Source organism: Doryrhamphus excisus, chromosome 3 (genome assembly GCF_030265055.1).
Source record: "Doryrhamphus excisus isolate RoL2022-K1 chromosome 3, RoL_Dexc_1.0, whole genome shotgun sequence".
Classification (NCBI taxonomy): Eukaryota; Metazoa; Chordata; class Actinopteri; order Syngnathiformes; family Syngnathidae; genus Doryrhamphus; species Doryrhamphus excisus.
In genome coordinates this window covers 14,370,402-14,391,413 of record NC_080468.1, presented here as the reverse complement: position 1 = coordinate 14,391,413, position 21,012 = coordinate 14,370,402, and the positions used below count along the sequence as shown (strand labels likewise).

The 21,012-nt window shown below is 42.4% G+C and overlaps 1 protein-coding gene and 18 non-coding genes across 24 annotated transcripts in view; all 19 read left to right on the top strand.

The window, feature by feature from the left end:
- Nucleotides 1-17,246, top strand: part of LOC131125001 (microtubule-associated protein 4-like) — a 67,108-nt gene extending 49,862 nt beyond the window's left edge. For 5 of the 6 annotated variants that reach the window (XM_058066067.1, XM_058066066.1, XM_058066065.1 and 2 more), the window contains 5 exons: nt 3,746-3,838; nt 8,169-8,250; nt 8,926-9,035; nt 9,125-9,323; nt 10,686-17,246. In XM_058066067.1, coding sequence (XP_057922050.1) covers nt 3,746-3,838; nt 8,169-8,250; nt 8,926-9,035; nt 9,125-9,323; nt 10,686-10,690 — 489 coding nt within the window. In that variant the 3' untranslated portion in view covers nt 10,691-17,246. The remainder of the gene's footprint in view (nt 1-3,745; nt 3,839-8,168; nt 8,251-8,925; nt 9,036-9,124; nt 9,324-10,685) is intronic. The other variant, XM_058066064.1, reaches the window with a different exon arrangement.
- On the top strand, nt 26-98 carry trnar-acg (transfer RNA arginine (anticodon ACG)). The gene has a single exon. It is a non-coding gene; the product is annotated as a tRNA-Arg (tRNA).
- Nucleotides 332-404, top strand: trnar-acg (transfer RNA arginine (anticodon ACG)). The gene has a single exon. It is a non-coding gene; the product is annotated as a tRNA-Arg (tRNA).
- On the top strand, nt 478-549 carry trnah-gug (transfer RNA histidin (anticodon GUG)). Its single transcript has one exon. It is a non-coding gene; the product is annotated as a tRNA-His (tRNA).
- Nucleotides 638-710, top strand: trnar-acg (transfer RNA arginine (anticodon ACG)). Its single transcript has one exon. It is a non-coding gene; the product is annotated as a tRNA-Arg (tRNA).
- On the top strand, nt 1,394-1,465 carry trnah-gug (transfer RNA histidin (anticodon GUG)). The gene has a single exon. It is a non-coding gene; the product is annotated as a tRNA-His (tRNA).
- Nucleotides 2,468-2,540, top strand: trnar-acg (transfer RNA arginine (anticodon ACG)). The gene has a single exon. It is a non-coding gene; the product is annotated as a tRNA-Arg (tRNA).
- Nucleotides 2,613-2,684, top strand: trnah-gug (transfer RNA histidin (anticodon GUG)). The gene has a single exon. It is a non-coding gene; the product is annotated as a tRNA-His (tRNA).
- Nucleotides 2,773-2,845, top strand: trnar-acg (transfer RNA arginine (anticodon ACG)). The gene has a single exon. It is a non-coding gene; the product is annotated as a tRNA-Arg (tRNA).
- On the top strand, nt 3,079-3,151 carry trnah-aug (transfer RNA histidin (anticodon AUG)). Its single transcript has one exon. It is a non-coding gene; the product is annotated as a tRNA-His (tRNA).
- Nucleotides 4,410-4,481, top strand: trnah-gug (transfer RNA histidin (anticodon GUG)). Its single transcript has one exon. It is a non-coding gene; the product is annotated as a tRNA-His (tRNA).
- On the top strand, nt 4,716-4,787 carry trnah-gug (transfer RNA histidin (anticodon GUG)). Its single transcript has one exon. It is a non-coding gene; the product is annotated as a tRNA-His (tRNA).
- On the top strand, nt 4,877-4,949 carry trnar-acg (transfer RNA arginine (anticodon ACG)). The gene has a single exon. It is a non-coding gene; the product is annotated as a tRNA-Arg (tRNA).
- On the top strand, nt 5,022-5,093 carry trnah-gug (transfer RNA histidin (anticodon GUG)). Its single transcript has one exon. It is a non-coding gene; the product is annotated as a tRNA-His (tRNA).
- On the top strand, nt 5,527-5,599 carry trnar-acg (transfer RNA arginine (anticodon ACG)). The gene has a single exon. It is a non-coding gene; the product is annotated as a tRNA-Arg (tRNA).
- Nucleotides 5,672-5,743, top strand: trnah-gug (transfer RNA histidin (anticodon GUG)). The gene has a single exon. It is a non-coding gene; the product is annotated as a tRNA-His (tRNA).
- trnar-acg (transfer RNA arginine (anticodon ACG)) lies at nt 5,832-5,904 on the top strand. The gene has a single exon. It is a non-coding gene; the product is annotated as a tRNA-Arg (tRNA).
- On the top strand, nt 5,977-6,048 carry trnah-gug (transfer RNA histidin (anticodon GUG)). Its single transcript has one exon. It is a non-coding gene; the product is annotated as a tRNA-His (tRNA).
- On the top strand, nt 6,138-6,210 carry trnar-acg (transfer RNA arginine (anticodon ACG)). Its single transcript has one exon. It is a non-coding gene; the product is annotated as a tRNA-Arg (tRNA).
- Nucleotides 17,247-21,012: the final 3,766 nt, after the last annotated feature.

Sequence of the window (21,012 nt, the reverse complement as noted above, 5' to 3'; positions counted from 1 at the left end):
GATTGGGAAGTGTGACGAAGTAGTAGGGCTAGTGGCGCAATGGATAACGCGTCTGACTACGGATCAGAAGATTCTAGGTTCGACTCCTGGCTAGCTCGCCATAATTCTTTATAGACCATGAAACAACATTTTTGGAAATATGAGTTTCTGGTGTTATTTCAAGCAAAACAGCCGTAATCGTGTATTGGTTAGTACTCTGCATTGTGGCAGCAGCAATCCCTGTTCGTATTCGGGTCACGGCATGGGGAAGCCCCTGAAAAGTTAGCTTTTAATGCTGGCTGAAAAGACTTCTGATAAACTCAACCCGATTAGGAAGTTTGACCTAATAGTAGGGCTAGTGGCGCAATGGATAACGCGTCTGACTACGGATCAGAAGATTCCAGGTTCGACTCCTGGCTAGCTTGCCATAGATTTTTATTGACCATGAAACAACATTTTTGGAAAAATATGAGTTTCTGGTGTTACTGCAAGCTAACAGCCGTGATCGTATAGTGGTTAGTACTCTGCGTTGTGGCCGCAGCAACCCCGGTTCGAGTCCGGGTCACGACATAGGGTCACCTCAAAAACATAATTTTTAATGTTGTCTGAAAGAAATTCTGATAAACTCAACCCGATTGGGAAGTGTGAAGAAGTAGTAGGGCTAGTGGCGCAATGTATAACGCGTCTGACTACGGATCAGAAGATTCTAGGTTCGATTCCTGGCTAGCTCGCCATAATTCTTTATAGACCATGAAACAACATGTTTGGAAATATGAGTTTCTGGTGTTACTTCAAGCTGAACAGCTGTGATCGTACAGTGGTTAGTACACTGCGTTGTGGCCGCAGCAACCCAGGTTCGAATCCGGTCACAGTATAGGGAAACCTTGGAAAAGTTAGCTTTTAACGTTGTGCGGAAAGAATTCTCGCCAACTCAATCTGTGTGGGAAGAATGGAAAACACGTAGGGCTAGTGGTGCAATGGATAACGCGTCTGACTACGGATCAGAAGATTCTAGGTTCGACTCTTGGCTAGCTCGCCATAATTCTTTATAGACCATGAAACAACATGTTTTGAAATATGAGTTTCTGGTGTTATTTCCAACTCAGCAGCCGTTATCGTATAGTGGTTAGTACTCTGCGTTGTGGCCGCAGCAACCCTGGTTCGAATCCGGGTCACGGCATAGGGAAAACTCAGAAAACGTAGTTTTTAATGTTGTCTGAAAAGAATTCTGATAAACTCAACACGATTAGGAAGTTTGATGAAATTGTAGGGCTAGAGGCGCAATGGATAACGCGTCTGACTATGGATCAGACGATTTTAGGTTCGACTCCTGGCTAGCTCGCCATAATTCTTTATAGACCATGGAACAACATTTTTTGAAATATGAGTTTCTGGTGTTTTTCCAAGCTGAAAAGCCGTGATCGTATAGTGGTTAGTACTCTGCGTTGTGACCGCAGCAACCCTGGTTCGAATCCGGGTCATGGCACAGTGAAACTTGAGGAAGAGGCTGGATTACTGCTATTCCGTGCTGGTTTTTGAGGTTCTTTTCATGTGAACAAACTCTACGGGTGCTTACATTTTTCTTTTTCAGGTTGCAAGACAAACTTCCACACTTCATACGTCTTTGTGCTTCATCCGTACGGCCAACGTGTGTCATTCATACATTTTTCTGACGTCAACGTTGGGCAAAATGTCCATATTTTCATACGTCGATATTTCCTCAGTCCTTCATGCGTGATTCCTTCATGTTCTCCACAAACAAAACTAAATAATGGTACGACCCATCTTCATCATCATCCTGACAGGTGTTGCATAATCCTGACTATTACCGAGTGGCATGCGTCGACTATGTTGTCTGTGCAGTACTGTGTCGCATGCGCCGCCCGGCCTGTCCGCTAGCTTGACTTTAATGCTGTCAGTGGAAGCGCTCTGTTATTAGGACCTCATCTCCTTCATACCTCAACGTCCATCTTTGTAGCCTCCTGCATCAGGTCCGCATTTCAAAGCAGGTCCTGAATGAACTTAAAGACTCCTTGACATCATTCATTAACTTTGCATCGCTTGGAAACATGTTCTACATTGTTCTACTTTTGAAACGGTACAGTTGCAAAAATGAGATTTGTAGCTCTCGCTGTTCAGTCCCGTTTTTCCGGAAGTGACGGCCATTACTCAGATACACAAACATGGCGGTGTACGAGATAGAGGATGTTTTTAGAAGAGATAGAAGATTCTAGGTTCAACTCCTGGCTAGCTCGCCATATTTCTTTATAGAGCATGAAACAACATTTTTGGTAAAAAGAGTTTCTGGTGTTATTTCAAGCTAAGCCGCCGTGATCGTATAGTGGTTAGTACTCTGTGTTGTGGCCGCAGAAACCCTGGTTCCAAACCGGGTCACGGCATAGGTAAACCTCCGAGAAGGTAGTTTTTAATGTTGTCTGAAAAGAATTGTGATAAACTCAACTTGATTGCGAAGTATGATGAAATAGCAGGGCTAGTGGCGCAATGGATAACGCGTCTGACTACGGATCAGAAGATTCTAGGTTCGACTCCTGGCTAGCTTGCCATAATTATTTATGGATCATGAAACAACATTTTTGGTAATATAAGTTTCTGGTGTTCTTTCAAGCAAATCAGCCGTGATCGTATAGTGGTTAGTACTCTGTGTTGTGGCCGCAGAAACCCCGGTTCAAATCCGGGTCACGGCATAGGGAAACCTCCGAAAAGTCAGCTTTTAATGTTGTCTGAAAAGAATTCTGATAAACTCAACCCGATTGGGAAGGATGCTGTATTGTAGGGCTAGTGGCGCAATGGATAACGTGTCTGACTACGGATCAGAAGATTCCAGGTTCGACTCCTGGCTAGCTCGCCATAATTCTTTAAAGACCATTAAACAAAATTTTTTGAAATATGAGTTTCTGGTGTTACTTCGAGCTAAACAGCCGTGATCGTATAGTGGTTAGTACTCTGCGTTGTGGCCGCAGCAACCCCGGTTCGAATCTGGGTCACGGCATAGGGAAGCCTCCCAAAAGTTGGCTTTTAATGTTGTCTGGAAAGAATTCTCGCCAACTCAAACCGATTGGAAAGTACTTTAAAAGTGTGGGGCTTATGGCGCAATGGATAACGCGTCTGACTATGGATCAGAAGATTCCAGGTTCGACTCCTGGCTAGCTCGCCATTATTCTTTATAGACGATGAAACAACATTTTTTGTAATATGAGTTTCTGGTATTATTTCTGGTATTAAGCCAAACAGCCGTGATCGTATAGTGGCTAGTACTTTTTGTTGTGGCCGCAGCAACCCCGGTTCAAATCCGGGCCTTGGCATAGGGAAACCTCAGAAAACAAACATGGAAAATTGTGAACATCCAGCAGCAACACGATGTTTTGGCATGACTACTATTTGCATGAAAAATGGCCTCACTTCCGCAAATGAGACTGAACTGCGAGAGCTAGCTCGTCAACTATAAATGTCATTTTTGCTAATTTATCGTTTGTTTTGAAAAACGGAACGATGTAGAACATAATTCCAAACAATGTATAACCCAAGCAAGATTGATGAACGATATCATGGTTTCATATTTAATGACAGAACTTCCATGTGTACAGTTTGTAAAGTTTTGCTGCCAACTTGAAGCCGCCAGCTGATCTGCTCTTTCTCTCTCCGTCTCTATTCTTTCTTTCTGAACATCTCTATCTGATATCTATCCTTCTCTCGCTTGCCTGTGTGTCCCCCCCCAACCCCCACCCCCGCCCCCACCTGTCTTTAGGTTCAGATAGTGCACAAAAAGTTGGACTTCAGCCATGTCACGTCTCGCTGTGGCTCCAAGGACAATATCAAACATGTCCCTGGAGGTGGCAATGTAAGTAAAACTGCTGTTGATGGGCGTCGCCCGATTGGGCTTCCGACGCAGATCACCTGATTTTTTGCCAAATCCAAATGTATGGAATGAGGAAATGAGGAAAAGCCTACAGTGATCCCTTGCCATGGCTTCACTCTAATACACAATATATTAATTTACTACTCTTTTGAGTGGTTGAATGTGGCCTATTATTAATTTTAAAAATGCATATTTAAGCAAATGTATTTTCTGCCTAAATGAAGCATTTCAAGCATAAACATACTATATAAGGCATTTAGAAAACGCAGTCATGACATTGTGATATATATAGTATTGTACACTGGTCACTAGGTGTCAGTAATGTTACTGTCGTGTTGGCTGAGACACACAAGCACCAGCCATGACGGCCAGAACAACAGGACTGTATTTCAGTTTTGAATTTTTAGAGAAAATTAGAGAAAATAAGACATATAAGACATAGAAAACTAGGTTTTTCGAGGTTTGACTCCTAGCTAGCTCGCCATAATTCTTTACAGCCCATGAAACAACATGTTTGGAAATATGGATTTCTGGTGTTATTGAAAGCTCAACAGCCGTGATCGTATAGTGGTTAGTACTCTGCGTTGTGGCCGCAGCAACCCCGGTTCAAATCCGGGTCACGGCATAGGGAAACCTCCGATATGATTCATTTTAATGTTGTCTAGAAAGAATTCTCGCCAACTCAACCCGATTGGGAAGTACAGCAAAAACATAGGGCTAGTTGTGCAATGGATAACGCGTCTGACTACGGATCAGAAGATTCTAGGTTCGACTCCTGGCTAGCTCACCATAATTCTTTATAGACCATGAAACAACATTTTTCGACATGTGAGTTTCTGGTGTTATTTCAAGCTAAGCAGCCGTGATCGTATAGTGGTTAGTACTCTGCGTTGTGGCCGCAGCAACCCCGGTTCGAATCCGGGTCATGGCATAGGGAAACCTCACAAGCGTTGGCTTTTAATGTTGTCCGGAAAGAATTCTCGCCAACTCGACACGATTGGGAAGTAGGGTAAAGCTATAGGGCTAGTGGCGCAATGGATAACGCATCTGACTACGGATCAGAAGATTCTAGGTTCGACTCCTGGCTAGCTCGCCATAATTCTTTATCCACCATGAAACAACATTTTTCGACATATGAGTTTCTGGTGTTACTTCAAGCTAAACAGCCGTGATCGTATAGTGGTTAGTACTCTGCGTTGTGGCCGCAGCAACCCCGGTTCGAATCCGGGTCACGGCATAGGGAAGCCTCCGAAAAGTTGGCTTTTAATGTTGTCTGAAAAGAATTCTCGCCAACTCAACCCGATTGAAAAGTACTTTAAAAGTGTAGGGCTAGTGGCGCAATGGATAAAGCATCTGACTACGGCTCAGAAGATTCAATGTTCGACTCCTGGCTAGCTCGCCATAATTCTTTATAGACCATGAAACAACATGTTTGGAAATATGAGTTTCTGGTGTTATTTCAAGTTAAGAAATGACCTTGCAATGGAAAATTAGACAACTCAGAAGGCAATTTTCTTCTGTTTTATCTTGAGGCTCATTCGCAAGTAGTAGCCATGATCGATTAGAATCCGGGTCACGGTATAGTGAAACTCCAAGAAGGTACTTTTTAATGTTGCATTGAAAAGAATTCTCGCCAACTCAACCCGTTTAGGAAGTATCAAAAGCTGCTAGGGCTAGTGGCGCAATGGATAACACGTCTGACTACGGATCAGAAGATTCTAGGTTCGACTCCTGGCTAGCTCAGCATAATTCTTTATAGACCATGAAACAACATTTTTCGACATATGAGTTTCTGGTGTTATTACAAGCTAAGCAGCCGTGATCGTATAGTGGTTAGTACTCTGTGTTGTGGCCGCAGCAACCCCGGTTCGAATCCGGGTTACGGCATAGAGATACCTCGCAAAGTTCACTTTAAATGTTGTCTGGAAAGACTTCTCGCCAACTCAACCCGATTGGGAAGTACATTGAAAGTGTAGGGCTAGTGGCGCAATGGATAACGCGTCTGACTACGGATCAGAAGATTCTAGGTTCGACTCCTGGCTAACTCGTCATAATTCTTTATAGACCATGAAACAACATTTTTGGAAATATGTGTTTCTGGTGTTATTTCAAGCTAAACAGCCGTGATCGTATAGTGGTTAGTACTCTGCGTTGTGGCCGCAGCAACCCCGGTTCGAATCCGGGTCACGACATAGGGAAGCCTCTGGAAAGTTAGCTTTTAATGTTGTCTGAAAATAATTCTGATAAACTCAACCAGATTGGGAAGTGTAGTGACATAGTAGGGCTAGTGGCGCAATGGATAACGCGTCTGACTACGGATCAGAAGATTCTAGGTTCGACTCCTGGCTAGCTCGCCATAATTCTTTATAGACCATGAAACAACATGTTTCCAAATATGAGTTTCTGGTGTTATTTCAAGCTAACCAGCCGTGATCGTATAGTGGTTAGTACTCCGCGTTGTGGCTGCAGCAACCCCGGTTCGAATCCGGGTCACGGCATAGAGAAACCTTGCAAAGTTCACTTTTAATGTTGTCTGGAAAGACTTCTCGCCAACTCAACCCGATTGGGAAGTACAGTAAAAGTGTAGGGCTAGTTGCGCAATGGATAAAGCGTCTGACTACGGATCAGAAGATTCTAGGTTCGACTCCTGGCTAGCTCGCCATAATTCCTTATAGACCATGAGACAACATTTTTGGAAATATGTTCGTTAGTTTTTAATGTTTTCTGAAAATAATTCTCAGTGATAGTCGCAAAAAGGTTTTCTATGTCTTAGTTGTCTTATTTTCTCTTATTACGTCAACTAATATTGGGTAATAGGAGTGTAAAGGTGACTTATGCGGTGTTCTAAACTAATCTAAATTACGCCATGAACAAGGGATTACTGTACTTGCTTTTGGAAAGAAATCTAAAAGCACGTGACTGGGCTGTTTTTACACAAAACAAAGACTTCTTCAGTCTTATTCATGACCTGGTTGTCCTTTTACTGTCCTATGTTGAATTCCCTTCCCACTCTAAAAGGTTTGTTTTGTGTTTGGCTGTGCTGGGCGATGAATGTGCCAAGCGGAACATTCATCGTCTTTGGAGTTAACACCAATGCATGCGTCTGAAAGCACGACCTCACGCTCCTGCTGACACTTAGTGTTTCTCTACAACTCCTTTCAACAGGATGGTAATGAATGGCAGCAAACATCATCATTTTATTATGATGCTTTGTTATCATTTGGAATTTTTGTTTCTCGTGGAAATTACTGCATTTCATATTGCCGACGCTGCTATAAATGATCTGTTGAAACGATCTATTGTCAAATGTCAAAACTATGACATAAAAAGGCAAAATTATTAGAAATAAAACATAATTATGACATAATAAAGTCAAAATTATGAGACAAAAAGTCCTAATTATGAGATAAAAAGACGGAATTATGAGATAAAAAGTTGAAATTCAGATCAAACATCAAAACTGAGATAAAAAAAAATAGAATTATGAGATAAAAGGTTGAAATTATGAAATAAAATTTTGAAATTATGACATTCAAAAAATCAAAAAAAATTAAATTTTGATCAAAGTCCAAATTATGAAATAACAAGTCAAAATTATGGGATAAAAAAAATTAAAAATAGAGATAAAAATGTGAAATTTACATAAGAAGTCACAATTCTGGCGTAAAACATTTAAATTGAGATGAAACTTAATCCGTGATCATTGCTCACAAAGCCCTGGCATGAAAACTCTAAATATTATTCTAATATTTCTAGAATGATCATCCAAAAATATGGATTTACTTACCGAAACTGACAGATGGACTGCAACAATAACACTGACTAATATTGTCTTATGAGGAGTATGATAGTATGCTTTACTAAGAGATGAAGAGATGAAGACCATAGACAACTGTTGTTGTTTTGCAAGATATTAATATTCTAAGATTCGTAAGAATTCGAAAGATTACCTTTTATGAGTCTTGCTAGCATGTCAGAACAAGTCAGGTAGGAATTAGCATCGCATTAGCCGCCATGAGCACTAGTCTGGCGACAATGGAGAATATTAGCAGGAGAAATGTAGATGTCCTCACTGCTACCTTGCTACGCTTTTCCACGGGTTCTTGACTTTTTAGGGATTTCCATCTGTGGGGCAGCATGGAAACATTCCCACAAAGTCCAAGTCCAAAGGCCAATGGTGTTTTTAGGACATGTCAACAAACTGACTCCTTCTCCTCCAGTGTTCCAGCAGATGACATGGATGATATCCTACTCTTCTGCAGAGGAGCAGTGGCAGTATCGCATCTTCACACATGCTGCGTGTGCTCCTCAGGTGCAGATCCTCAACAAGAAGGTGGACGTCAGCAAGGTCACGTCCAAGTGTGGCTCCAAGGACAACATCAAGCACAAGCCAGGTGCTTTCATTCACCGTCTACCTACTAGCTTTAAATGGTCCTTGACATGATCCATCAACTTGGTTTCATCCAAATGGCAGTTATTTTAAAATGTCGTGTTGCTGCTGGATGTTCACAGTATCCCAGTCATACTGGAAGTTTTTTTTCTTTTCCAAAAGAGGTTAAGACCACAATGGAGGAAGGAGACACACATGGATGCCCACCTCAGGTTCCGTTCTTTGCAGTGATCATTTCACTGATGATGCCATTATCGCCGAGGATATGTTCCCAATCCACGTAGTAGCCAACTTCTTTTGTTGTTTATTAGCGGTTAGCAAGTAGCTGATGAACTATAAGTACTGAGTATACAACACCCTCTACTGGTAGCAGTAGTAAATACAGTTACACACATACAACAGAGCATTAATAGCCCCCTCTAATACACCATAAGGATGTAGAACACAATGTATGTGAAACGCTATATAATATATTTAAGCAACCATGTCAAACTCAAGGTCTGGGGGCCAGATTCGGTCGGCCAGATCGTTTTTTGTTGCCTATGAAAATTTTGGGGTTTTTTTGGGGGGGGCGGGGAGTTCTTATGTCACCATTTCAGCCGAACGTCTTTGCCAGGCAGAGGTAACGACTAACGTTTTGCACCCCAATAAATGCTGAAGCCTGCTACTTTAACCGCAGGGGGCGGCGATGTCAAGATCGAGTCTCATAAGCTGAACATCAAGGCAAAGTCTAAGATCGGATCGCTGGACAATGTGGGACACGGCGACGGACAGACCAATGGACACAAGGTAGACGTCAGTGCACTTCCCAGTCAGGCCACTAGATGGGGTAGTAGCATTCCGACTCAGTGTACCTGTACTTCTCTATTTGGCGACAGGAGGAGAAGGCGGATGAGAAGGCGCCCGCACACCAGAACAGCACTCCCAGCGCGGCGCCGGGAGGGGTTGCCATGACAACAACAGCACCGGGAGGGGTCACCGCCAAGGAGAACGGGGTTAAAGAGGCCACGTCTACTCCTTTTGGGGGCGACGGACTGAGGGACCCCCTTGGTATGGACAGGCGCATTGCTGAGAAGAGTGAGTATGAAGTTCTCTTATTCTGCTGGTGCAAATCCCACTTCTTGCGTATGCTCTGCAGGGGTTCTATATTCTATATATATATTATATTTTCTATATATATTTTAATATTTGACTTTAGGCTCGTAAAATTATAGCAATTTTTTTCCATTTCTGCTGCTGTTTTTTTTTACCAACTATTACAACATCCTCCTTGTAAATTGTCTTTTGATAATTATGACTTTATTACCATAATATGATAACTTTAAATTCCAACTTTATTCATTGTTTTGTTTTTGTTATTATATTTATATATATTTTAAGATATATGTATATATTTTTTTATATTATATATTTTTTATTTGTTATTATATTTATATATATTTTAAATATATGTTTATAAATATTTGTATATATTTTTTAATATAAAATTTTTATATATTATATAATATTTTTTAGAGGGATATTTCTTCTTTATGCCACTAAAACCACATAATTTGTCCTCATGTGAGTTTATTTTCGTTAAAAAAATGTCTTAATATTTTATTTTATTATTATTTATTTAAGCTATTTCATCATGTAAATTTTCTTCTGAAAAAATACTTTATTTTTGTAATATTTTCCACTTTATTTCCATAATATTTTAACTTCTATAATAATTTTATTTTTTTTAAAGTTTATTCTCATAACATTTTTCTTAATATTTTATTTTATTCGTATTTATTTAAGCTATTTCATTTTTAAGTTTCTTCTGAAAAAAAGACTTTATTTCTGTAATATTTTCCACTTTATTTCTATAATATTTTAACTTCTATAATAATTTTTTTTAAGTTTATTCTCATAACATTTTTCTTAATATTTTATTTTATTTGTATTTATTTAAGCTTTTTCATTTTGTAAGTTTCTTCTGAAAAAAAGACTTTATTTCTGTAATATTTTCCACTTTAATTCTATAATATTTTAACTTCTATACAAATTTTATAAATTTTTTTTTTACTATTTACTATTATAATGCCTCCCTCACTCCCGGTGCGACCAAAATTAACATGTGCAACACATATGTAACAGAACCACATGGACTATGTGGGTATCGAAATGAACACACAAAACAACACTATTTCACACTAAATTTGAACCCGCAAGGTATGCTGGGACACTTCCTGTTGGGGGATTGAGTTTCCTTGCATGCCTTTCAGATTATAGATGAGTATGTAGTAAACAAACAAGCTTGTTGTTGTGTGATAGCATCATTCTCAGCACAAAAAAAAAGATGGACGTCATTTTTTAAAATATTAATTTAAATATTAAAATTAAATATTAATTTTCAGGCCGATATCAGCAGATAATATCAAATATTTTCTGTTCCCTTCCTCCTCTCTACAGATTGAATCTCAGCGAGACGGAGCTTGGCTGGGCTACGCCTGACCCTCCAACCCTCCAGGTCACTTCCCTTTGGCCCCGCCCTCCATCTCGCCTACCCGCAGCACCAAACTGAACGTCCGCCTCTCCGTGTTTCTCTGGGGGTCCACCGCCTGCCAGCACACCAACCCGAACCTTCGATGCCCTCGGGTTGACCTTTGGCCCTCTAGCTCACGTAGAGAAGAGCACTCGTTGTTTGTCTGTGAAAAACATAGCATTCCTCATTAGCGCTGGCGTAGAGGACCTAAATCCCCCTCAGCTCCAAATTTAACCTTTCCCGTCACGGTCAAGCCCACAGCGCTTGCTTGAGCTAAACCGTGTTTCCTCACATAATATACGTAACGCAACAATTCGCCGCTCCTCCAGTCGGCGGCGGCGCCGTCACCTTATCCTAACCTCCGTTCCCTTTCCACGTCCTCCACAGCAAATCCTTTCCAGTTTGCTTTAAATGGACACATCCAAATCATCTTTTCCGAATCTAGAATTACCGCAACACAGGTCTCGAATCAGTCCCTTATATTTGCACTTCATTATGACTACGGTATCATTATGCATGATATTGACGATAGCTCGCGGAAAAGGCTGGCCTTGATGCGTGAGCAGATCGGGAATGTCATCAAATCCGCCGGCGTCGTGGCTACTTGCTAGCCGAGCTTACCAGACCGAGAGCGACTGAGTTCCATTTGACAGAAATCAAGCATGTCACTCATAACTTACATAAACAACGATTTCTCTCCCATTGTCTCAAATGCGACAGCTACATTGAAAATTCCTAGGTACACGCTAGCGATTAGCATGTCCGCCAAACATGACAATAAAAACATTGCGGTCATTTAGCGTCTCACAAATAAACAAGCCACAATCCGTAACCATTTTTAAGTCCAAATGGGATGTTACCACCCACACCTTTGGATCCCGCACCAGGGCTGTCCTACCTAGTCATGTTGCCGATTCAGACCAAGAGCGACTGAGTTCCATTTGACAGAAATCGAGTATGTCACTCATAACTTATATAACAAACAACGATTTTTCTCCCGTTCAAAATACGTTTCAGGAAATGCGAAAATTCCCAGGTACGCGCTAGCGATTAGCATGTCCGCCAAACATGACAATAAAAACATCTAACGCGGTCATTTAGCCTCTCACAAATAAACAAGCCACAATCCGTAACCATTTTTAAGTCCGAATGGGATGTTACCACCCACAACTTTGGATCCTGCACCAGGGCTGTCCTACCTAGTCATGTTGCTGATTCAATTCAATATACCCTGAAAAGCACCCAGCTATCAGTAAATGCAGTGCTTTTTGCTAAGGTACGTTGATGATATTCCCTTCCTGTCTGTCACTGGACGTCTCTCACAGCGACACAAATAAGTTCAGATATGAGGTAGGACGCATCCGTTTCATCCAAGGTGTCATTTTAGGACGTTATTGCAATAACGTTTTGGATTTATTTGATTATTTGTGACGAAGGACGTGAGATGAGGTTCATCTTTGTATTTTTTAAGCCTAGCTTTGGCGTGTAAATACATACGATAAGTCGATTGGGGTTTTTTTTGTAGGTTCTTTTTTAAACGTTTTTTTGCTTAGCTTATGCTGTAAACGGGGACGTCTTTTATGTCATTTGTTTGATGTAGATTACCACTGCAAGTCATGAAAAATGATATCACAACTTTTATGCAGAGCCATTACAAAATTACATCAAGAAATGTCAGCACATCATGAATGCAGCAGGATATTAGCATTAGCTACTTTGCAGATGATACGTTAGAGGGTCCGTGACATGACTCATCAAATTTGCTTCATCTACATCGTTTTTGAAAGCGAACGGTAAATTTGCAAAAATAACATTAACATTGCCGTGCCGTGGCGAGCCAGCTCAGTCATGTCAAAATGTTGTGTTGCTGCTGGATGTTCACAGTATCCCAGTGAAAAGTTGTTCCACTTCTAGTTCTAGTTCTAGTATACAGGGAATATGTTCGCTGACATCGTTTTTGAAAGCAAACGGTAAATTTGCAAAAATAACATTTACATGGCCGTGCCGTGGTGAGCCAGCTCAGTCATGTCGAAATGTTGTGTTGCTGCTGGATGTTCATAGTATCCCAGTGAAAAGATATTCCACCTCTAGTTCTAGTTCTAGTATACAGGGAATATGTTCGTCGACATCGTTTTTGAAAGCGAACGGTACATTTGCAAAAATAACATTTACATGGCCGTGCCATGGCGAGCCAGCTCAGTCATGCCAAAATGTTGTGTTGCTGCTGGATGTTCATAGTATCCCAGTGAAAAGTTGTTCCACCTATAGTTCTAGTTCTAGTATACAGGGAATATGTTCGTCGGACGGTATGTTCGTGCAGGTCATGGGTCCTCCAACCGACATTTACATGGCCGTGCCGTGGCGAGCCAGCTCAGTCATTCTAAAATGTTGTGTTGCTGCTGGATGTTTATAGTATCCTAGTGAAAAGTTATTCCACCTTTAGTTCAGTTCTTTGCAGTGATGATTTCACTGATGACTGCTATGAAGGAACATCCTCACAAGAATATTTACATGGCCGTGCCATGACAAGCCAGCTCAGTCATTCTAAAATGTAGTGTTGCTGCTGAATGTTCACAGTATCCTAGTGAAAAGTTATTCCTCCTCTAGTTCAGTTCTTTGCAGTGATGATTTCACTGATGACTGCTATGAAGGAACACCTTCAAAAGAATGCTATTCCACCGATATTCCGGGAAAAAATTTACCGTTGGCTTTCAACAATGTAACAATGTCGGACCAAAGTTGATGAATGACATCAGGGACCCTTTAACATGTCTTATTCCACGATGGATTATCTCTAATGAATGAAATTCCGACATTTTAGGTTTAGAATAACACTGTGATGTACCAGTCGGCGGTTAACGGCGAATATTTGAATGTGTTATCCAGGTTCATCCCACCATCCACTTCTGGGAAATGCCTTTTCCGTTCATCCCTTCCTTAGCGTCATGTATTACGTCTGCACGGTAAAGGTTTTTGTGAGGTCTTTGTAGCCGTAGTTGTCAGATGTGTGAAGTGTTGCCGCTGCATCCATCCCGTAGAGAGCGCTGCTTTTAGCCTCTGGAGCACTGATAGTCTGGCTCGGGAAAAACCTTTACAGCTTAAGTCATGTTATTGTATTTGTGTGTCCTGCACATGGAATACTGTCCCAATCATACTCGTTGTGTACACTTGGCAACCTTGGCAATACCAATACCGGCGGTTTTGTGTACTTTTAAACGCGGTTCCGTTCCGTTCTCGAGGCACTAAAGTGATATAAACGTTGCTTTACTGTGTATTGGCTGTGTACCGTACATCCGTGCTTTTTGGAAGCCAGTCTCAGTAGTTATTTCTAGTTAAGATAGTCCAATAGCACCATGAATGCTAAAAGCACCATGTCGTTAATATTCTATATTGTACTGTACCCTCAAAAAATCACATTTGTATCAATTCCTCCCCTTCAGCATATAGTATGTTCAGTTGTTTTCATATTTAACAACCACAGAACCAACCGCGGTTTAGATTAAGGTTTGGTCTCCGCCATTTAAAGGCACAGCAAAGGCTGCAGGATTGGGTCTCGGTTCTGTTTTGAGAAGGCAAGGCTCAGAATCAGGACTTCCGAGTCCAAGTTCATGGGTCTCAGTTCTGTTTTGAGAAGGCAAGGCTCAGAATCAGGACTTCCGAGTCCAAGTTCATGTGTCTCGGTTCTGTTTTGAGAAGGCCAGGCTCAGAATCAGGACTTCCAAGTCCAAGTTAATGGGTCTCGGTTCCGTTTTGTGAAGGCCAGGCTCAGAATCAGGACTTCCGAGTACAAGTTCATGGGTCTCGGTTCCGTTTTGAGAAGGCCAGGCTCAGAATCAGGACTTCCAAGCCCAAGTTCATTGGTCTCGGTTCCATTTTTGAGAAGGCCAGGCTCAGGATCAGGACTTCCAAGTCCAAGTTCATGGGTCTCGGTTCCGTTTTTGAGAAGGCCAGGCTCAGAATCAGGACTTCCAAGTCCAAATTCATGGGTCTCGGTTCCGTTTTGTGAAGGCCAGGCTCAGAATCAGGACTTCCGAGTCCAAGTTCATGGGTCTCGGTTCCGTTTTGAGAAGGCCAGGCTCAGAATCAGGACTTCCAAGCCCAAGTTCATTGGTCTCGGTTCCATTTTTGAGAAGGCCAGGCTCAGGATCAGGACTTCCAAGTCCAAGTTCATGGGTCTCGGTTCCGTTTTTGAGAAGGCCAGGCTCAGAATCAGGACTTCCAAGTCCAAATTCATGGGTCTCGGTTCTGTTCCAAGTCCAAGTTCATGGGTCTTGGTTCCGTTTTGAGAAAGCCAGGCTCAGAATCAATACTTTTGAGTCCAGGTTCATGGGTCTCGGTTCCGTTTTGAGAAGGCCAGGCTCGAAATCAGTACTTCCGAGTCCAAGTTCATGGGTCTCGGTTCCGTTTTGAGAAGGCCAGGCTCAGAATCAGGACTTCCAAGTCCAACTTCATGGGTCTCTGTTCCGTTTTGAGAAGGCCAGGCTCAGAATCAGGACTTCTGAGTTCACGTTCATGGGTCTCGGTTCCGTTTTGAGAACGCCAGGCTCAGAATCAGGACTTCCGAGTCCAAGTTCATGGGTCTTGGTTCCGTTTTGAGAAGGCCAGGCTCAGAATCAGGACTTCCGAGTCCAAGTTCATGGGTCTTGGTTCCGTTTTGAGAAGGCCAGGCTCAGAATCAGGACTTCCGAGTCCAAGTTCATGGGTCTCGGTTCCGTTTTGAGAAGGCCAGGCTCAGAATCAGGACTTCCAAGTCCAAATTCATGGGTCTCGGTTCTGTTCCAAGTCCAGGTTCATGGGTCTTGATTCCGTTTTGAGAAAGCCAGGCTCAGAATCAATACTTTTGAGTCCAGGTTCATGGGTCTCGGTTCCGTTTTGAGAAGGCCAGGCTCGAAATCAGTACTTCCGAGTTCACGTTCATGGGTCTCGGTTCCGTTTTGAGAAGGCCAGACTCAGAATCAGGACTTCTGAGTCCAAGTTCATGGGTCTAGTTTCCGTTTTGAGAAGGCCAGGCTCAGAATCAGGACTTCCGAGTCCAAGTTCATGGGTCTCGGTTCCGTTTTGAGAAGGCCAGGCTCAGAGTCAGGACTTTCGAGTCCAAGTTAATGGGTCTCGGTTCCGTTTTGAGAAGGCCAGGCTCAGAATCAGGACTTCCAAGTCCAAGTTCATGCTTTTTGCTTGGGGAAAAAAATGGAGCGCCAGCTCCAGGTCGGCAATCCCAAGTCAAGGAGTTTAGGAACGCCAGATTGACAGGTCTGCAGTGATGCGGACTCTACATCGGTTTGTTTTGTTGAAAACGGAGCTAACCCGAAAGGCAAAGCTCTCAGTCTCGAGTCAATCACGGTAGTGACCGAAAGGACAAGATGGCGGGTACAAGCGGTCTTGTAGCTCGGGACTCTATTCAGGATATCTCCCAGGGAAGGCGTTCCGGGAAAGTCCAACCAGTAGCAGGCTGATCCGGCCGGGAAGACTCAAGTCCGGGTTTCTTGTTTTATGCTGCGACCCGAAGAAGAATAATAAATTGGGAATCAACCGCTGATTACATCATAGATGGGCGATGGAACTGACTTCCGGTTTGATTTCCATTTTGTTAGCTAGCTGATAACAACGGCTACTAACAAAGACGTTTTGTGATAAATTATGGGTGTTAATTACACTAACCAAGGTTCCACCATATATAGTACAGTACATAAACTAATACATAATTTAGATTATAAAATATAGTAGCTGAAATAGTGAGATAGTTCCTTATAATGAATGCAACATTAAAGCACTTTAGCCCAACCAAACCTGACATAATGTGTGCTGAACCAGAAGCAAGAATCCAGGTTTTTCCTGGTGGGTTAAGGAATCATTTTACAAAGAATATACAGACATGGATACAACTGTTGGTACCCTTCCGTGAAACTAAGAAAAACCCACAATGGTCAAATGGAAAAAATCGAAAACCATCCTGGAATTTGCCATAAGGCTAAACCTAAAACGGTTTTTAGCAAGTCAAAGACTCCCCAGTATCAGGAAGTTTGTTCTCAGGTTTCAGGTCATCGGTCCTCCAACCGATCCGTGGAGAGTAACTTTATGTCTGGAGATGATGCCCATAACTGGGTAGTTTACTCCAGAGGATTGGACTGAACCAACATACTCGTCGACAGGTCAAGGACAGGAAGTGCATGATTGCAGTAATTGCGTCCAAATATTGGATGATGGGTACCATCATTTTGGTTCGGGACAATTTTAGAGATACAAACCGATATCAAAGATTTTCTGCATCTCAAGACCGATAACCGATCCCTAGTTTAAATTTTTTTTTTATTTAAATGTAGTTTGAGGATGCACGGTGGATGAGTGGTTAGCGCGCAGACTTCACAGCTAGGAAACCAGGGTTCGATTCCACCCTCGGGCATCTCTGTGTGAGGTTGCATGTTCTCCTCGTGTGTTTTCTCCGGGTACTCCGGTTTCCTCCCACATTCCAAAAACATGCTAGGTTAATTAGCGACTCCAAATTGTCCATAGGTATGAATGTGAGTGTGAATGGTTGTTTGTCTATATGTGCCCTGTGATTGGTCGCAAGGGTTTTCTATGGGATTTAAGGTCCGGACTGACTAGACTAGGCTAAATGGTGTTCGAGTGGTTAGCACAGAGGCCTCACAGCTAGGAGACCCGAGTTCGATTCCATCGTCCCGTGAATGCGTGGGTTTTCTCCGGGTACTAAGGTCACTAACGTTAGTTATCATTAATATTGTGCATATGGGGCTGCACGGTGGATGAGTGATTAGCACACAGGCCTCACAGATATGAGACCCCAAGTTCGATTCCACCCTTGGGCATCTTTGTGTAGAGTTTGCATGTTCTCTCCGGGTACTCCGGTTTCTTCCCACATTCCAAAAACATGCTAGGTTAATTAGCAAGTCCAAATTGTCCATAGGTATGAATGTGAGTGTGAATGGTTGTTTGTCTATATGTGCCCTGTGATTGGCTGGCCACCAGTCCAGGGTGTACCCCTGCCTCTTGCCCGAAGACAGCTGGGATAGGCTCCAGCATCCCCCGCGACCCTTGTGAGGTAACTATAGGGGTGTTATTTTATGTCTAGAGGGCTCGAATCGAAATGATCAGTTAGCAATCTATTTTTAATGATATCGGATTTATCGGCCTGATATCATAACTGATATGAAATTTTAGTCAATTTTTCGGTATGATCAGCGATTCCTGTGGTCTTTTTCCATCTTCGCCGCAAGGGTACCAACAATTTTGACCGTGTGTGTGCTTTGCTTGATTGCTGTGTTTGCACTTTTGGAATCAATAATACTCGGTGAGAGGAGGGTCAAGTTCCGGGTTGCAAGCCGTGCAACTTGGACTAAAACGTAATCCATTTGAGTCCCTCTGATGTCCATCTGTATCTGTGTCCAATTATAGCACTGGAATTCTACCTTTCCCTTGAGAATTTCACCATCCCTTGTATATAAACTCCACAGCCTTTTTATCACTCCTAAATGATAGAAAAACACAAAAAATATCTTGCGTCTCAGCAGGGATCACAAACCAGTTCCACCTTCTAGCGGTGTTCTTGCTAGTACATCCACACTGCAACAAAGTCTACTTTTATTTCTTTCTTTCTTTTCTGACGTAAAATCAGACTTTTGAAGTCACAAGAATGTTGGCAAATCTACGTATTAAAGATGGAAGCGTAAGAACTCATGTATGAGGTCTGTTCCTGTTGCATTCTGGGAGATGGATGACATGGGGGGGCAGCAAAGTGTGTCGTCCTTAGGTTAGGGTTGGGGTTGGGTTAAGGTTGGGGTTAGGGCTAGGTGTTAGGGTTGGGGTTAGGGTTTGTGTTAGGGTCGGTGTTAAGGTTGGTGTTTGGGTTGGGGTTAGGGCTAGATGATACGGTTGATGTTAGGGCTTGGTATTAGGGCTGGGGTTAGGGCTAGAGGTAAGGGCTAGGCAATAGGGTTGGGGTTAGAGCTAGAGGTAAGGGCTAGGTAATACGGTTGATGTTAGGGCTTGGTAATAGGGTTGGGGTTAGGGCTAGAGGTTAGGGCTAGGTAATGGGGTTGGGGTAAGGGCTAGGTAATAGGGTTGGGGTTAGGGCGAGGTAATAGGGTTGGGGTTACGGCTAGGTATTAGGGTTGGGATTAGGGCTAAAGGTTAGGGCTAGGTAATAGGGTTGGGGTTAGGGCTAAAGGTTAGGGCTAGGGTTAGGGCTAGGTAATGGGGTTGGGGTTAGGGCTAGGTAATAGGGTTGGGTTAGGGCTAGTTATTAGGGTTGGGGTTAGGGCTAGGTAATGGGGTTGGGGTTAGGGCTAGGTAATAGGGTTGGGGTTAGAGCTAAAGGTTAGGGCTAGGTAATAGGGTTGGGGTTAGGGCTAGGTAATAGGGTTGGGGTTAGGGCTAGAGGTTAGGGGATCGGTAATAGGGTTGGGGTTAGGGCTAAAGGGTAGGGCTGGGTAATAGGGTTGGGGTTAGGGCTAGAAGTTAGGGCTAGGTAATACGGTTGGGGTTAGGGCTAGAGGTTAGGGCTAGAGGTTAGGGCTAGGTAATAGGGTTGGGGTTAGGGCTAGAGGTTAGGGCTAAAGGTTAGGGCTAGGTAATGGGTTGGGGTTAGGGCTAGAGGTTAGGGCTAGGTAATAGGGTTGGGGTTCGGGCGAAAGGTTACGGCTAGGTAATAGGATTGGGGTTAGGGCTAGAGGTTAGGGCCAGAGGTTAGGGCTAGGTAATAGGTTTGGGGTTAGGGCTAAAGGGTAGGGCTAGGTAATAGGGTTGGGGTTAGGGCTAGAGGTTAGGGCTAGGTAATACGGCTGGGGTTAGGGCTAGGTAATAGGGTTGGGGTTAGGGCTAGAAGTTAGGGCTAGGTAATACGGTTGGGGTTAGGGCTAGAGGTTAGGGCTAAAGGTTAGGGCTAGGTAATGGATTGGGGTTAGGGCTAGAGGTTAGGGCTAGGTAATAGGGTTGGGGTTAGGGCTAAGTGTTAAGGTCAGGGTTGAGGTTATGGTTGGGGCTAGATGTTAAGGTTAGGGTTGGGGCTAGGTATTAAAGTTGGGGTTGTATTTATTCCAATACTCTAGGGGTATCACAAGATTTCACAAAATGAAAACTCGAGATGATTACTTGTGGATCCTAGACCTGGACGATTGCAAACTTAAAATAATGACCTATTAAATGAAAATATATTGCCATGTGTGCGTCTGTTTCCCTCGTCTCTTGGCTCCAAACCAGCAGGAAGAGGCTTCACTCTGTATTTTCATCACCTTGAATTATGAATAGAGTGATCCCTCTTCTCTGTCGTAGACTCTTTGTCTTGGTTTCTTACCAACATACACATGTAGTGTAGCCTCATGAGAAGCAATGCAAGGTAACATAGTAGAAATTAAATTATACTTTACTTAAAAGTAATGCCAATCTTTTATGTTGTCTTGTGACACCCCTAGTACAATGTTTTTTTATTAAAGTACCCTGCAATCACAGCAATAACAGTTCAAATAAAAAACATACATGTTGGTAGAGGACACACACTGATGCCAGCCTGATCTTCCTTATGAAAATATAAAAGAATGGCATCATAACATCATAACAGACTGAGGATGACCGGCTATTGTCTTGAAGCATGTCTTTAAAATGAACGCTCTTATCTTAGATCACATCTACGTGATATTGCCCCAAGTATCGGCACGTCTACCACCAACTTTCATCACCCTTGGCACTTTTTTGGGAATACAGTAATCCCTCGTAAACTCACTCTATCGACTACGGATTATTATTGTTAGTCAAATTGTTTATCATATATTTTATGTAGCACTTTTGTTTGTTTATTTCGGCCTTTTCCTGTTTACGATGTAGCCGTTATTCATTCATTGGCGGTCATTGGCAATTACTCCAAGACTATGTACTACTTTGTGTACATTTAATAAAAATATGTGTTAAAATGCCTTCATCTTTAGTTCAGAATCAGTCAAAAATAACTAGTTTAGAATGAGTCGCCAAAATAGTCAGATGCAATATGTAGCTTGTCCAAAAAAAGCCATGTAAACAACATGTCAACACGCATGCGGGCATACAAAAACATGTCATATCCATGTATTACTTTTTTTTTATTTTTTTTAATTTGTGTGGATAGTGCCAAGGTTTTCTTTTGTTGTGCTTTGAACTAACACACAACATTAGGTGCTCCTGAAGTCATTCTAATGTAGCTAATATTTTGATGGTCGTGTTCAAAGTTCAATGTATAAAATTGTATGCCACTTTTAATAGGTCTGAATA